We start from the raw sequence: 17,079 nt of genomic DNA, 5'->3' as shown, positions 1-17,079 counted from the left end.
TTTGAATGTATTTTTTAATCTAAAATAGATATTCATCTTATAGGATTGTTTGGAGAATTGACTGAGATAACATGATCCTCTGCTATAACATGACTTAGTACATGATGCATGAGAGAGTTTCACTTTCAGAGGGCTCTGAAAATTTTGTTCCAAATAGTTTCATCAAGAATTTAATAAAGTTACAACTAAGAATTTTTTAAACTGAGCTTTAAAATTAATACTTACTTTGTACCAGCTGTTGAAGTTCATATAAAATTCAGAGTTTTCTCATTTCTGTTCTATATGAAACATAGTTTTTCTCAAAGGTTTGTATGATTTTGTAACCATAGATTGATCCTACATAGAGTAAATAATTTTTTTTTTAAACATTTCTCTTGCTTCTTGATTTATATCGTTGTATCTAGTTAAAAGTAGTACTTTACCATTGAAATGCTGCCTGGAACAATTTTGCTTCCCATGTCTGTTAATTCAGGGCTGACTCAGAATGAGAAAATCTTCTTTATATTTTTGAGTTATTTACAAATAGTAAACTATTTGTTTCTGTTTTCCACACTTTGGAAATTCAAGTAAAGGACCAAATAATAATCAGTGAGAGTCAGATTAGGACTGTGATATAGGTACAGCTCAGAGTATTGCTTCTAGATCTCTGGGCTGCCCTGTTCAACTGGAATTTTGAAAATGGATCATAGAATTAGAACCATAATTGAACAACTACCTCTGCTCTAGATCTGTGGAGGAATCTAGATTGTGGACTCTCTTGAGTAATGAGTAATTACTCTCTGGAGCAGTGAGATACCTTTTGTGATTTCCATCATGGTTCTCTCAGCCCATGTGCTTTGGTATCATTGTAAAAGGTTATCAGTTTGATTCTGAATGGTCTTCATCAGCTAATGATGGAGTGATCTCTATTACTGTGTGACAGATCTCTGATACTCAAAATATTTGGGAAACACTCTTCATTGGGATCCTCTGACCAGCAGTTTAGTATTTCTTTAAGAGTTCAATAATAGAAAAGTTACTTTTAAAAACACTGTAATTTGTAGTATGTTTGACCACAGTATTTAGAGCTATGTAGTATTGCTTCTTTTTCTGTATTGATTTTATTTTCCCTTTTGTAGATGGCGATGCCCAGTCACTTAAGGAGCACCTTATTGATGAATTGGATTACATACTGTTGCCAACTGAGGGCTGGAATAAACTTGTCAGCTGGTACACATTGATGGAAGGTCAGGAACCAATAGCACGAAAGGTACATATTAAGAAATGAATAGAAATATTTTTCTTAAATAGTTCCTATTTTGTTGTTAATTTCCATGACTTATGAAGCCTCTTCAATTATCTTGGAGGAAAAGACCATCAAAATGTTACTGTACACTAGCACACATAGGGGGAGAGTGTATTATATGCTAGCCACTAATAGAAGCACATCATATACATTATTAACTAATTTAATCCTCATAAAAAGTCTTTCTAAGATAAGTATTATTATCCCTGTTTTATAGATGAGGAAATGAGGGCAGAGGTAGCAAGGTTCAGGATCTTTTAGAAAGCCACGTGAGTTTACATACTTAAATTTTCTTAAAACTTGAAAATGCAGTTATTTTTCTAATCCTGATTTTAAGCTTTATAATTACAGTCTAGAAACATAAAAAATGACCCATTTTCTTTATTTTGGGGAACTGAAAAGTCATTTATGAAAATATTGCAATAGTAGAATAATACCCAGTACTTAAGGTAGATCTGTCAGCCTTACACAAGTATTTGATAGTGTAGTCAGGTGGAGCAGAATTATTTATCTGATTTTATTTCCACATAAAAATGATTAAAAAACCATTTATATAACACAAGGATATAAACTTCTAGTAGACCAAACCATAATTGGATTTATTTGAAACTGATGCTACAAAGTTGATATATTAACCGTTTGTATTTGTATATCTGTGATTTAGGTATAGAACTGAATTTTGTTCTCTAAATAGAATGTGAATATGCCTTTGATTTAGTTCAGTTTAGTTTTGTTCCTTAATTTCACTCAGTCTTATAGCCAATTTAAAGTTAAGAATCATCTCTTCTAGGAATGCTAGCCATAAATAAATTATTTATATATATAGTATATATAATATATAATTGCTCCAGTAATCTCGCCTGGAAAATTCCATGGACAGAGGAGCCTCGAGGGCTGCAGTCCATGGGGTCGCAGAGTCGGACACAGCTGAGCACACACACATATATGTGTATGTATATATAATGCCCGATGATTTTTGTCTATAATTCCCATAGAACTGAGTGTTTTAACCATTTGAAGGATAAAATATTTAGCTGTAAAACTCTCTAGAAGAAGACTTTTATTCCTAGATAAAGAAAAACCTGTGTCTAGAATATCTTCAAATGTGTTAATTTGTATTAATTCAACATTAATGACATGTGTTTTTTCCTTAATAAATGTAAAATATCATATATGAACCGATCAGCTGACAACTCCTTTGACATTTCTTCTTGAAAGAGGCCTTATTGGTATCTCTTGAAGTCTATGTCTGATAAGCAAATTAAAGAAGATAAAGAATCATGAAGACTTCATATAGGGAGAAGGAAAAAAAGTTTAAGAAGTCTTGTTGTTTAGTCGCTGAGTTGTGTCTGACTGAAGCCTGCCAGACTTCTCTCTTCATGTGGTTTCCCAGACAAGAATACTGGAGTGGTTAGCCATTCACTTCTCTAAGGGATCTTCCCGATCTAGGGATTTAACCTGGATTCTCCCAAATATAGGCAGATTGTTTACCATCTGAGCCACCAGGGAAGCCCAAGAAGTTTATTAGGAGGCTATGTATTTATTTTTAATGAGGCAGTTGGAATTTGCTTCACTTGTAAAATAATTTTCAAACTTTAGGTTATATTAAATTATCTAGAGTACCTATTAAAATGTCTTCCTTCAAACTTAAATCAGTTCAGTTCAGTCACTTAGTCGTGTCGGACTCTTTGCAACCCCATGGACTGCAGCATGCCAGGCCTCCCTGTCCATTGCCAACTCCTGGAGTTTACTCAGACACGTCCATTGAGTCAGTGATGCCATCCAACCATCTCATCCTCTGTTGTCCCCTTCTCCTCCTGCCTTAAATCTTTCTCAGCATCAGAGTCTTTTCTAATGAGTCAGCTCTTCGCATCAGGTGGCCAAAGTATTGGGGTTTCAGCTTCAGCATCAGTCCTTCCAGTGAATATTCAGGACTGATTTCCTTTAGGATGGACTGGTTGGATCTCCTTGCAGTCCAAGAGACTCTCAAGAGTCTTTCCCAACACCACAGTCAAAAGCATCAATTCTTCGGCACTCAGCTTTCTTTAAAAAGTCTGTCACTGTTTCTACTGTTACCCCATCTATTTGCCATGAAGTGATGGGACCAGATGCTGCAATCTTAGTTTAAATCAGTAAGTCTGGGAATTTCCATTTTTGCTATGCTTCTGATCCCAGTGGACCCGCATATGTCAGTAGAACTTACTTAATAGAGTTGACTGGTTTTTTAGAATCTGAAGCCCAACTTCAAATTTTACTAATTTCTGATTGCATTAAGAAATCTAGAATTGGTAATGCCCCTACTCTCATGTAGAAACAAAGTTAACCATCTTCCTAGGCCTCAAATCATCACTAAATGTCTCACTTAAAATATCAAGCATTCAGCTTAAAACCAGAAACAAAACAGGCAAATAGGCAGGAAGTACAGTGGAACCAAAATCCAAGAGAAACAATGGATAATGGAAACAGATTCATGAGGAATCCAGATGACAGAAGTATTAAACAGAAACCTTAAAATACTGTGCTTGTTTAAAAAAAAAAAAAGTTGAAAAGAACTAAATGTAATTCTAAAACTAAATACTAATATGAAAACGTTAAGAATGAAGTGCTTGTTGTTTGACCAAACCATATTTGGATTTATTTGAAACATGTTACAAAGTTGACACATTAACAGTTCATATTTGTATATCTGTGGTTATTTGAGTGAAATACTAGACTAAAAAGAAACAGAATGTGTAAATTGATAACATCATTAGAAAATAGACTAAAGCTTAAAGAGACTGAAGAGTGGAAAATAAGGAAAAAAGAGGGACACGTGGAATGCAATGAATAAGCGTAACATAGATTTAAGTGGTCTCCTCAAAGGAGAGGAAAGACAGTATGAGGTAAAAGTAATACTGGAAGTAATAGTTGAGAATTTTCCAAATTTGATGCAAGGTATCATGCTACAGCTTAAAGAAATGCTGTGGACCCCAAGCTGAAAAAATACAGATAAAACCATACACAGTAAAATTGTGAAGAAAACAAAGATATTCCCGGTAATAGCCAGAAAAAAAGATTTATTACCTTCAAAGTAAGGGTAAGACAGATGCTTTCTCAAGAGAAAGCCAGAATAAAATAATAATGCCGTATCTTCAACACACTGAAAGAAAATAACTACTAACCTTGAATTCTATAACCTTGGAAAGCATCCTTAAGAATAATAGTGGAAAAAGCTGTTTTCAGATAAATTGATAGGATTGTTACCAGCATATTTGCACCGATGGAAATAAAAAACTGTCATCAGAATGAAAATTTACTCTGTACGGAAGCTTGGAAACACAGGAAAAAATGTTGACTGGCAGAAGCAAATACTATAAATGAGTGTTAAGGTAGGCTCTTTAAAATAGTAATAATTTCTTACGAGGGTCAGATGTGTATAAAATTATGTACGTAACAATATTAGCAGATAGTTGCCCCAAGACAACCGCCATTATCTCCACCTCTTCATAGCCACAGCATTGGATAGTCCGCATCCACATCGTACCAGGGTCTGTACTGGTATTGTATTACACTGGGCTTTGTGGCCAGTATATCACTTTCAAGATTAGATTTTAGGTCAAAAGGTGTAAACTTAAAATTATAAAATAAGTCATGGGAATATATTGTATAGCGTGGTGACTATAGTTAAAAATACTATGTTGCATATTTGAAAATGGCTAAGACTTCTAGAAGATCTTACAAGTTTTCATTGTAAGAAAAGAAACGTAATTATGTAAGGTGATGAATGTTAACTGTACTTACTGTGGTGATCATTGCACCATATATACAAATATTGAATAGTTGTGTTGTACACCTGAAACTAATATGTTATTGCTCCTAATTTTAAAAGTAAAAGATTAAATTATAAAAGACACCTTGGCTTTACGTCTTAGGTGCACACACCCTATTGATCTCTCTCATTTCTCAGTCTGAGAAATTCATCTGCAGCCTCAGGCAGCCTACGGACTGGCTCACGTGTTAAGAAACTGAGATCTCTGGGCGGTAGAGAAGAATGGAGGTCTGCTAACGGTGATTTGAGTGAGCTTGGAAGTGAATCCTCCAGTCTCATTTGAACTTGCAGTAACTGAGGTCCCAGCCCACAGATTGACAACAGCCTTGTGAGAAACCCCAAGCCAGCCCTGCCCAGTTCAACTGCCCCAGATTCTTGACCCTCAGAAACTATGTGTGATACCGTTTGCTTTGCTAAGCTGATAAAAACTTGGGGAAATTTATTACGTAGTAGTAAGTAGCTAACATGGGCTTCCCAGGTGGCACAGTGGTAGAGAATCTGCCTGCCAGTGCTGGAAGACACGAGACCCTGGGTTCGATCCCTGGGTCAGAAAGATTCCCTAGAGAAGGAAATGGTAACCCCTCCAGTATCCTTGTCTGGAAAATTCCATGGACAGAGGAGCCTGGTGAGCTAAGTCCATAGGGTTGCAAAGAGTCAGACATGACTGAGCAAATAGGCATACACACACAGGTAGCTAATACTGATTTTGGTCCCTGGAAGTTGTGTGTTACGGTAACAGAAACTTGAGGTGTGGTGGTGACTTTGGAAGTGGGAATTGGGTAAAAGCTGTGATAATTTTAAGAGTATTAATGAACGCCTAAAGTGCCCTGAATAAATTAGTAGTAGAGTTTTAGACTTTGAGGAGGCTGCCAGTGAGATCTTAACGTGAGGAAAATCTTATTCGAACCCAGTGATTTTTGTCAGGAGATGGAAGAAACTTTTAACAACATGTCACTGAAAGGTAAAAAATACATTTAATGAACTTAGTAATCTGCCAAAACGTTGAAAGTACTGCTGAGTTTCTTCTTGTTCTGCTTCTGGTCAAATGTGAGAATAGAGAAGCTAAAGAAAGGAGTGTTAAATAAAAAGCCACCAAGACTTGCTAGTTTTGAAAATTAGCCTCTCCAGATGACAGACAGTGCTGAAACAAGAAATGCTTCCACGCAAAAATCAAACTCAAGGCCTTCTCGAGAGAGCATGGTCTAAAGTTGAAACCTAAGGTTGTGGCTGTAAAATTTCTTTGTTAAGACCTCAGAAAAGTTGAAGGTGGTGCCTCACAGTGCACTTCAGAAAAAAGGGCCCTTCCCTTTAAAGAATTTCAGGGTGTACTTTACACTTCCTTTCAATATATGGCTTTTAGGACCGTAGGGCTTCTAAGAAGCTTCAGGGTGATGTCCCTGAGCCTTCTCGATGTAAACCCAGAGTAGAAAGGACTTACCTAGAGAACATTTGTGGTTGTGACTTTTGCCTCCTGGGTTAAACTCCAGTGAAATCCAGTGAAGATCCACAGTGTTTTCAAGAACCACTGCCATTTTGGACTACAGAGACAGCATAAAATTTTAGAAACCTTTGACCTCCCAGCCTTACACAAGCAGGAATCAGACTAAGAATTTACTCAACTGCAAATGTGTTCTAACTTTCATGAAAGAAGGTGACTCAGAAAACCGAACCAGGTGTTACAAACAGTCATTTTTTTAGGTCAAGGCAAAAGTGAGCCCTGATCAAGCAACTTTCAGTGTTTGCTCAGGTGGTTTTCAGAATTTCTGTAGACTAATAACTTCTTTGTACTCTTCATTTCCCCACTTTAACAGAAATGTGTCTGAGATTATCTTCTGCCTGCCCCACCATTTTATTTTGAGTGTAAGTGGGGCAGTAAATTTATCTTCTTGTTCACAGGCCTGTAGATCTATAGGCCCATACTCAAGATGCTTAAGGAACTTATACCCAAGGATATTCATGTGTACCTTCATCAGATATAGATGACAGGTTTCTGAACTCTTGAGTTGATGCTATAATGGGATGAGACCAGTTGGGGGCTTTGCAGGGGTGGAGTGTATTTTGCATGTTGGTGACAGGGACAGTAACTTTATTGGTACCAGAGGGTGTACTGTGGGAGATAGCCTTGAAGATTGCACCCAGGTTGTCACCACCTCTTGTTATTCATACTCTTATGTAATCTGCATCATCCCAGAGTTGGTCTCTGTGACTAGTAAAATACAGCAGAAGTGATAGTATTATGTGTTGTCAAGATTAATTTATAAAAGATACTGATACTTCTAACTTGGGAGTGCTCTCTGGCTCTCTCTCGGATCAGCGACTCTTGAGTGAAGCCATATGTCATGCATTCAGCCTATGGAAAGACTCCCTTTCTATAGGAAAGTGGAGCTGAAGTCTCTGCTGACAGCGGCAAAGGAACGGAGGTCTGCCAGTGACACGTGAATGAGCTCGGAAGCAGGTCTGAACGTGGTTAACTACTGCGACCTAACTGACGTGCACTGCACTTAGTGCAGGATACAAATATTTGTTAACACATGCTGGGCCATCAGGCAAATTCCAGTACTGTATGCTAGAAATTATTCAGTGTGTTTTCTGTCTCTCAAGGAATTTAGAAGCTAGTAACAAAAAGATAACTAGATGATCTCTCAGCTACCTAGAAATGAAACAATATACTTCTAAGTAATTCTTCGGTCATAGAAGATTCACATGTAAAATTAGACATATTTTGAACTGATTGCTAACTATACAGCATAAAAGAATGACTAAAGTCTGTTGTCTGCAGACTGTTGCCTCAAGAAGAAAAGGAAATTAATCAAGAACTAATATGAAGTAGACATAAAACAGAAAATAAAATGCATTAAATGACCAAAGTTGATTCATTGTAAAGAACATTGCAATTTGACTAATAAAATAAAAATGAGTCCTGGCAAGACTCTGATCAAGAATAAAAGGAAAATAGGCACAAATCATCTGTATTAGGAATGAAAAGGGGGATTACCATAGCAGAGTCCAAAGACATTTTTGAAAGATTGATTTTGAACAATTTTATGTAATTTGAAAATTTAGGTGAAGTGGACAGACGTCTAGAAGAATGTCAGATGTCTAGAAAAAAATGCGCTAGTGTTGAGTGGGAAATAGAAAATCTCAATTGCCATGTCTGAAAAAAGAAGCTAAATCATTAAATAAACATCTTTTCACAAAGAGGACTGTTAACTCCAGAAGACATCACCAGTGAATATTCTACCAGATGTTTAATAACACAGTATTAGCAAGCCAGGCCAGAAATGGGCAAAAAGCGAGTTAAAAATGGCCAGGCTACAGGGATAGCATGGGTGCATGCATATGTGTAGCTGTGTCCCCTCACCGTTCACCTGAAACTGTCACACATTGCTAATTGGCTGTGCTCCAATACAAAATAAAAAGTTTAAAAATAGATAGCCAGGCTAGATTTTTTTCAAACACAAGTTTTATTTTACTTTGAAAATCACTTGTTATAATTTTAGTACTATCTGAATAAAGTAGAAGAACCATCTCAGTAGATGCAGAACATGCATTTGATAAAGCTCAGTATCAAGTTATGATTTTTTTTAAAACTAGAAATAGAAAGCTATTGCAGACAATACTTACTGGTAAAGTATTCAAAGCTGTCCCACTCAGATCAGGGACAAGACAAGGATAACTATATTAGAGGTCTTAGCCAGTTGGTAATGCAAGGAAAAGAACTAAAAGAATAAGGATTGAAGATGAAGAAGTAAAGTTGTAATGTTTTAGAAGACATAATTGTATATGTTGAAAATTCCAAAAGCTGTACCAAATAAGCCATTAAAATTAATAATTAAGTTTCACAAGGGGATGAATATAAGGTAAATCTGTTAGTAGAAAAACCAGTTATATATAATCAACAAAGTTGAATTTTAAAATAATGTTTCTAAGAGATAAAAGTACTAAGAAATAAAACTTACAAAAACTGCTTTTCTACAATGAAAATTACCAAACACTACTGAGCAAAATTGAAGACCTAATGAGTTAATGGTCAAAGGGTCACCAAACTTATTCTGTAAAAGACAATAATTCTTTTCAGCTTTATGGGCCAAAATGTTCAAAACTTCGACAACTACTCATCTCTGCTTTTTTGGGTGCAAAAACAGCCATTGGTGATAGGTAAACAAATGGGAATAACTGTGTTCCAGTAAAGTGTTATTTACAAAAAAAAAAAAGATGAGTCCGTTTTAGCCTGTGGATCATAGTCAGCCCACCCCTGATCTGTTGCTGTTTAGTTGCTTTGTTGACTCTTGCAACCCCATGGACTGTAGCCCTCCAGTCTCTGCTGTCCATGGGATTTCCCAGAAAAGAGTACAGGAATGGGTTGCTATTTTCTTCTCCAGGGGATCTCCCCGACCCAAGGATTGAACCCTTGTCTCCTCTACTGGCAAATGAGTTCTTCACCACTGAGTCACCGGGGAAGCCCCACCTCTGCTCTAGGTGCTGGTTAATTAACGTCTGCTGGTGCTGCTTAGTCACTCAGTCGTGTCCGACTGTTTGTGACCTCATGGACTGTAGCCCACCAGGCCCCCCGTCCATGGCATTCTCCAGGCAAGAATACTGGAGTGAGTTGCCATTTCCTTCTCCAGGGGATCTTCCTGACCCAGGGACTGAACACGGGTCTCCCACATTGCAGGCAGATTCTTTGCCATCTGAGCCACCAGCATCATAAAAACTAGAGGGGCAACTAGATATTATCTGCATCTTGTTAGACTATAACTCACAATCTATGAAGTAGTCTTACTAAAAATGGCGAGAATAAAAAGATAGATGGTGAATTTTTTGGTTAAAAGACACTTGAGACTTCTCAATTGCAGTGTAAGGACTTTATTTGGATTGATATTAAAAATCATTTTTATTTTAACTGGTTTTAATTTAATGGATATTTGATATTAAAGTATCCATTTTAATACTTTAGGTGTGATAATAGTGTTATGGCTGTGTTTGTGTTCTTGTTTTTAAAGTATCCTGAAATGTTTGTGTAGAATATCACAAGTAAGATTTGTGTTATACATTAACACCTGTGATTCATATTTGTATTGTCCTTCTCTACTAGTCTGTCTGTCTTTTTACCACTAGGTGTTCTTACCCTGATTGCAAGGATTGGGTCTGATTCACTGTGTATTTCTAATACTGAGCATAGGTGCTTAGTAAATGCTGCTAAAATGAGTATAGCTCCTCAAAAATAGTAAATGTGTCCATTAGGCCCAGTGTTAATCAAATTATTTTGAAGTGACAGATTTCTTTAAAAATTACTTCCTGTTTCCAAGAGGGGAGAAGTAGGCACTTGAAGTCAATTCTTTCATAAGCTACTATAAAGAGTGGACTACATTAGGTTAATCAGATATATTTCATGACTTTAGTCAGATTGTCCAGTAGTATTCAAAGCAAAATGAACAAATGGAAATTATGTTTAATTCAGCTTTAACTTGTATTTCCCTAACTAACTTAGTAAAGAAACTTGACCTTCATTGTGACCGTGAATTAATAAAATCCAAGCATAGATTTCATCTTGTGCTTGCTCTTTATCTATAATGTAGAAAAATATTATAATTCACCTAGGAAAAAAATACTTTAGCTATCATCTCTAATTCTGAAATGTAACTGTTACTTCTGATTATTCACCTTCCTGTCCTATTTCAGATGTATATTTTAATGGTTATAGTAACTATAACTTTGTATAAAAAGTAAATATAACTTTGTATCCTGTATTTTATAAGCCTGTTTCTTCCTGTTACAGTCTTAGTAGCCATCATTTTAAAGATTATTTTCAGCACAAACATTTTTAATGAAGATAGGATGCTTTATATACACAAATATAAAGAAAGGAGTTACTAAATGAACAAATAATGTACATATTATGACACTAATATATAAATATGCTAATTAATTTTCTCTGATGCAGTGCTATTATATTTAGTCTTTAATCATTCATGTGGTATGATTCTTTCAAATAAAAATTGTTGTGGAAAATCCCATGGACAGAGGAGCCTGGTGGGCTACAGTTCATGGGGTAGCAAAGAGTCAGACACAACTAAGCAACTGAATGACGTTCATCTGGCTGGATATAGTAGAACATACCATGACCCTGTACTTAACAAACAAAATTCTGTACGTGAAACAAAAATACATAAGGATTAGAATCTATGTATATTTCACATTTTCATTGTTTATTTTGCCTTTCATTACATGAAAATATTATTTACAGTTAAAAAAAATTGTTGGAGGACAAATTCATATCTTACTTAAAAAAATGCTTTTTAATACACTACTTTTGGAAACAATAAAATATCTTCTAAATACAGTTATAGTATTCTAATTAGCACTGTAAGATGTTGGAGAAAAGAAAAAAATGAAAAAATTCTGAATCCTAATAAAGAGTGGTTTTTTAAGTACTCTTGATAATCTTAGTAAAAATTTTAGTTTGTTGGAGTATAGTTGATTTACAGAGTTGTGTTAGTTTGGGGTGTATAGCAATGTGAGTCAGTTATACATGTGTATGTATTCATCCTTACTTAGATTCTTTCCCCGTGTAGGTTATCACGGAACATTGAGTCGAGTTTCCTGTGCTATGCCATAGATCCTTGTTGGTTGTCCGTGTCGTATTTAGTAGTGAAATAGGGAATTAATGTTTTTTTATTGTTGACAGTGAGCTTCTGACAGTTAAATCACCAGATTCTTTCCAGGAAAATATCTATTATGAAAACTAATTCTCAATTAAAAAAAAAAAAAAAAAAACGAAACTGCTTAGAGAATACATACCTCAATGTAAATCATAATGGACGGTTTTCTCTCTTTTTTTTTTTTTAATTTTATCCTGTTTACTTATCCCATTAGCTGCTTTACTGTTAAAATTCCCTTCCCCTCCACCCCCTACATAAAATGAAGCCTGTGAGTACCTCAGTTTGGCAACCTACTGATGATTAGTAACTAACTTAATTTAGGATTCTTACTCGAATATTGAGTCCCAGAGCAGAAATTTCTGATTGTTAAGAATATTTGATTCCTATCTTTAAAGCTCCATTAATCTTATAAATGATGTAATATCCTTTGCTTCATTCTTAACTTCAAATATGACATAAAACAAATTTAATTAGTTCTGATTTAGACAGTAATGTACTAGTTTATATAATGCGTTCATTACAGAATCGCACACTATTACTTTAGAAATGTGAATGTAACAAGTATGATTAGGAGAATATATATGATAAAGTATCATAAAAATTAACATTGAATTGGACATTTTAAATACTAGCAAACTACCTTTGAACTTTTTGAGCTGAAACAACTTCCCTGCAAGTGAAAGACAAATTTTGAGTCCCTTACTGAATTGATGCTAAGCCAGTGAGTACAACAGTCATTTGGAGCCTCCCTTTTGCCATATTTGTCTAATGTATCAGGTATCAGGCTGATTACTATTTTCAGAAACAGTGTTCATGACTGAAATCCTACAGTTAACCTTTAGAAGATCAGAAGGAAATATACTTAACTAAGAAGGTGACCCTAATGTCTGCATTTTTTCTCTTTCTGCTTCATTGCTTGCGTGCTTAGCAGCTTTCTTTTCCTTTCATTTGTTGCCTGGGACTACTCAGTGTGTATTTAAAGGTCAAACAAAGTCATCTTAGGATGGAAAACTAACATATCAATTACAGGGCATAGCTGAATATTTTGGCAACAGTAATTAGGAGTTACCGTTTTAAAGGATTTATTTTAACATACAGAGTGTTATATCTGTTGCTAGCTGAAATTATATAAAACTTAAAGATGTTTTTAAAGGATTTTTGCTTGAGATCAAGTGCTAAAAGATAAAGTATGTCTGTATCTTTAATTGGAACCATATTTACACTTTGCATGCACTTTCTCATCATAACTACTAGGTTTATTCATTAGTTATAGTATACCAAAGTATTTCCATAGAGTAGTAGAATGCCTTACTATACTATCTGTTAATATTTGTATCATGATTGTTCATATTCTGTTAAATACTAGTATTTCCAAAAATGTTCCTTTCTTTTTCAGCTATCCAGTATCTTTTATATTGATGAGTTTTGATAGTTATGGTATTTTCACTGGCGATCTGCTTTTTCTAAAGTCTTTTTAGAGATATGCTTTTCAAAACAGTAAAATATATCAAGCTACAGCTGACACTAGTTTGTTTTGTTTTTTAGGTAGTTGAACAGGGTATGTTTGTAAAGCACTGCAAAGTAGAAGTCTATCTCACAGAATTGAAGCTCTGTGAAAATGGAAACATGAACAACGTTGTAACGCGAAGATTTAGCAAAGCTGACACAATAGGTAATGCAAAATCCTGTTTCTTTGTTAAATTTATTTAAAATTCTATTTGCTATATGCTACTAAGATGAAAACCATTTTAAAGGTTTATCCTTAGATATTACAGATTTCCAACCTTGATACAATATGTCATAGCTTAAAGTTGAATTGTTTATCATTTCTAGGTGTACTTTACATTATTAGATGAATTTAATATTTGTCCCATTTTACTTTTAAAAAAATCAAATAATTATAGTTTCAATTTAGCCTTTGAAAATATATGTCATGTTTGTAACATGAATTATAAATTAACGTAGAACTTTAAATACTTGCTTAGGTAAAACTTTGTCAGGTAATGCAATTATTAATAATAATTTACCCTTCTTAGCATGAGAAATGACTTGTTTGTTTTTTCTTTCGTTCTTGGGAACCCAAATACAATTAAATAGCTAGTAAGGCAGTGGACTTAGCATTATTATGATTCACTGATTTTTTTTTTTTATATAATGAGTAGGTTACAGAATTATAGTATCAAATATGTGTGCCTAACTCCATCTATATATTTATATATCTACATATGTCTATATATCTACCAACGGAGCCACCAGGGAAGCTCATATTTACATGTCTACACAAATATATGTATGTTAAAATACATGTAACTTTTTAAAATTCTGCTTAAAAGCTACATTTTAATTTTAGACCAAGGATGTATTGAATAAACAAAGCAAAGCTCATAGATTCAAAGAACAGATTGGCTGCCAGATGAGTGGGGCTTGGGGGTTGAGTGAAATGAGTAAAAGAGATTAAGAGGTATAAACTTCTGGTTATAAAATAAATCATGAGGATTTCGTGTACAGCATGGTGACTATAATCAGTAATATTATATTGCAAATTTGAAAGTTGCTAAGAAAGTAAATTTTTAAAGTTTTTGTCACAAGAGAGAAAAGTTTTTTAACTCTGTCTACTGATTGATGGATCACCAATTGATAAATTATTGGTGATCATTTAATGATGTATATAAATTTTAAACCATTATGTCACACACCTAATACTAATGTAATACTGCATGTCAATTATACTCAATTTTAAAAAGGAATATATTGAATAAAATGCTTTTTAAATACATGGTTATGCATTTACTAACAATTGCAGTACTATTTAATGACACCTGAAAATAAAAATTATAAATAGTAGTTATTTTCAAGTAAAGTTCTTGGAAAAGAAGATTAATGGTAATAACATTGATCTTGTTGGAAAATGTAAATGGACACTGGAGAAGGACATAACAATGTAGAACTCAGCAAGAAAGCGAGATTAGCAAATTTATGAATTACACCTATATAGCTTTCCTTGTTGAAGTTAGTCATTAGATACACTTTATTTTAAATAAAATATTTCTGAATTTCATAAGTACATTTGACTTTCACCACTTAGCCATTTCACTGCAAGAAAATACTTTTAACCCATAATTTTCATGAAGTAGTACCATTCTTCAGTACCTAATGCTTGGTTAATCCTAATGTTTCTGCCCTATATTATGTATGAATTTTTTATTCTCCCTCTCTTTATTTAGCTACAACATTTAAAAGTTGAGATGCAATTTCAGTAAATTCATACAGTCATCTTTCTAAAAGAATGCTTAAAATGTTAGAAACTCCATGTAAATGTCTTTTTTATTACATTATGGTGGATAAAGTACTTAACTTTTGCACTTCTCGATTTTTGGAACATTTAGGAAAGTAAAATATTTCTACATCCTGAAAACTGAAAGTTTTAAATATAATTTATGAAATTACATTAATCATGATATCAAAATGTGCACAGTAAGAATCTGTGTCCAACAAAGATTATCTATTAAAATTAATTCAGAGACTTAATTTCTGAAATTTCAGCCAATTAGAATATAAATAAACTACCTCTTAAATGCGTGATGTAAATAATGTTTTCTAGTTATTTTAAAGTTTCTTTTGTTTTTCTTTTCTTTGTTCCTTACCTCATTTCTGTAGGAAAATTACATGTAAATTATATGAGGCAATAAAAAGTCTTGAGTTTAGAGCATCAGTTTACTGAAAAAATGTTTTAAAACTCATTATATGAAGATCTAAGTTTTAATTTCTGGACTCAAAACAAGTATTTCAGAGTCTTTACATTAGGTACTAGGTAAGGCAGCCCACTCCAGTATTCTTGCCTGGATAATCCTATGGACAGAGAAACCTAGCAGGCCACAGTCCATGGGGTCACAAGAGTCAGGCACAGCTTAGCGACTCCACCACCACCACCACCAAGGATTGTCAAGGAGATAATTTGTAAAGAGTCTCTGCTTCAAAAGTTTATGATTTAATAGATTTTAATGTGCATACTTTAAATTCACTAATACTTTAAAATGCTACATATTTTGGATATATGCCTTAAAATTGTATATGAGTAAATTTTTTTGTATAGCTGACACTTCTTACTGTATTGGATTGATTTTTTTTTTCATTCATTTTTATTAGTTGGAGGCTAATTACTTTACAATATTGTAGTGGTTTTTGTCATACTTTGACATAAATCAGCCATGGATTTACATGTATTCCCCATCCCGATCCCCCCTCCCACCTCCCTCTCTACCCGATCCCTCTGGGTCTTCCCAGTGCACCAGGCCTGAGCACTTGTCTCATGCATCCAACCGGTGATCTGTTTCACCCTAGATAATATACAGGATTGATTTTTTTTTTAAACTATGTTATCTGTACTTTTGTGGTCATTAAACATTGGGGGGTAAAGGGAATGGAAAATATCAGAATACAAAATATCTACATACATGTGTAAACTGGGTCACAGTTCATTACTACAGGTCTTAGTTTTAAAAATTTGAAGATCTGTTCTCCATAGCAGCTGTACTAGTTTGCATTCCTACCAACAGTTTGTAAGAGGGTTCCCTTTTCTCCACACCCTCTCCAGCGTTTATTGCTTGTAGACTTTGGGATAGCAGCCATCCTGATTGGCGTGTAATGGTACCTCACTGTGGTTTTGATTTGCATTTCTCTGATAATGAGTGATGTTGAGCATCTTTTCATGTGTTTGTTAGCCATCTGTATGTCTTCTTTGGAGAAATGTCTGTTTAGTTCTTTGGCCCATTTTTTGATAGGGTCATTTATTTTTCTGGAATTGAGCTGCAGGAGTTGCTTGTATATTTTTGAGATTAATCCTTTGTTGCTTCGTTTACTATTATTTTCTCCCATTCTGAGGGCTGTCTTTTCACCTTGTGTATAGTTTCCTTTGTTGTGCAAAAGCTTTTAAGTTTCATTAGGTCCCATTTGTTTATTTTTGCATTTATTTCCAGTATTCTGGGAGGTGGGTCATAGAGGATCCTGCTGTGATTTATGTCGGAGAGTGTTTTGCCTATGTTCTCCTCTAGGAGTTTTATAGTTTCTGGTCTTACATTTAGATCTTTAATCCATTTTGAGTTTATTTTTGTATATGGTGTTAGAAAGTGTTCTGGTTTCATTCTTTTACAAGTGGTTGACCACTTTTCCCAGCACCACTTGTTAAAGAGGTTGTCTTTTTTCCATTGTATATTCTTGCCTTCTTTGTCGAAGAGAAGGTGTCCGTAGGTTCGTGGATTTATCTCTGGGCTTTCTATTCTGTTCCATTGATCTATATTTCTGTCTTTGTTATCTGTATTAGAACA

The 17,079-nt window shown here is 34.5% G+C and overlaps 1 protein-coding gene across 4 annotated transcripts in view; it reads left to right on the top strand.

The window, feature by feature from the left end:
- The window catches only part of USP15 (ubiquitin specific peptidase 15), a 125,480-nt gene that overhangs the window by 36,275 nt on the left and 72,126 nt on the right, over window positions 1–17,079 (top strand). For all 4 annotated transcript variants that reach the window (XR_010663077.1, XM_065934730.1, XM_065934729.1 and 1 more), the window contains exons 3-4: window positions 1,119–1,249; window positions 13,301–13,427. Coding sequence is in view for 3 of the 4 variants with exons in the window: in XM_065934730.1 (XP_065790802.1) it covers window positions 1,119–1,249; window positions 13,301–13,427 (258 nt within the window). In the remaining variant the exon portion in view is untranslated. The remainder of the gene's footprint in view (window positions 1–1,118; window positions 1,250–13,300; window positions 13,428–17,079) is intronic.

The sequence above is a fragment of the Muntiacus reevesi genome, chromosome 4, assembly GCF_963930625.1.
Source record: "Muntiacus reevesi chromosome 4, mMunRee1.1, whole genome shotgun sequence".
NCBI lineage: Eukaryota > Metazoa > Chordata > Mammalia > Artiodactyla > Cervidae > Muntiacus > Muntiacus reevesi.
This window is presented reverse-complemented; position numbering and strand designations above follow the sequence as displayed.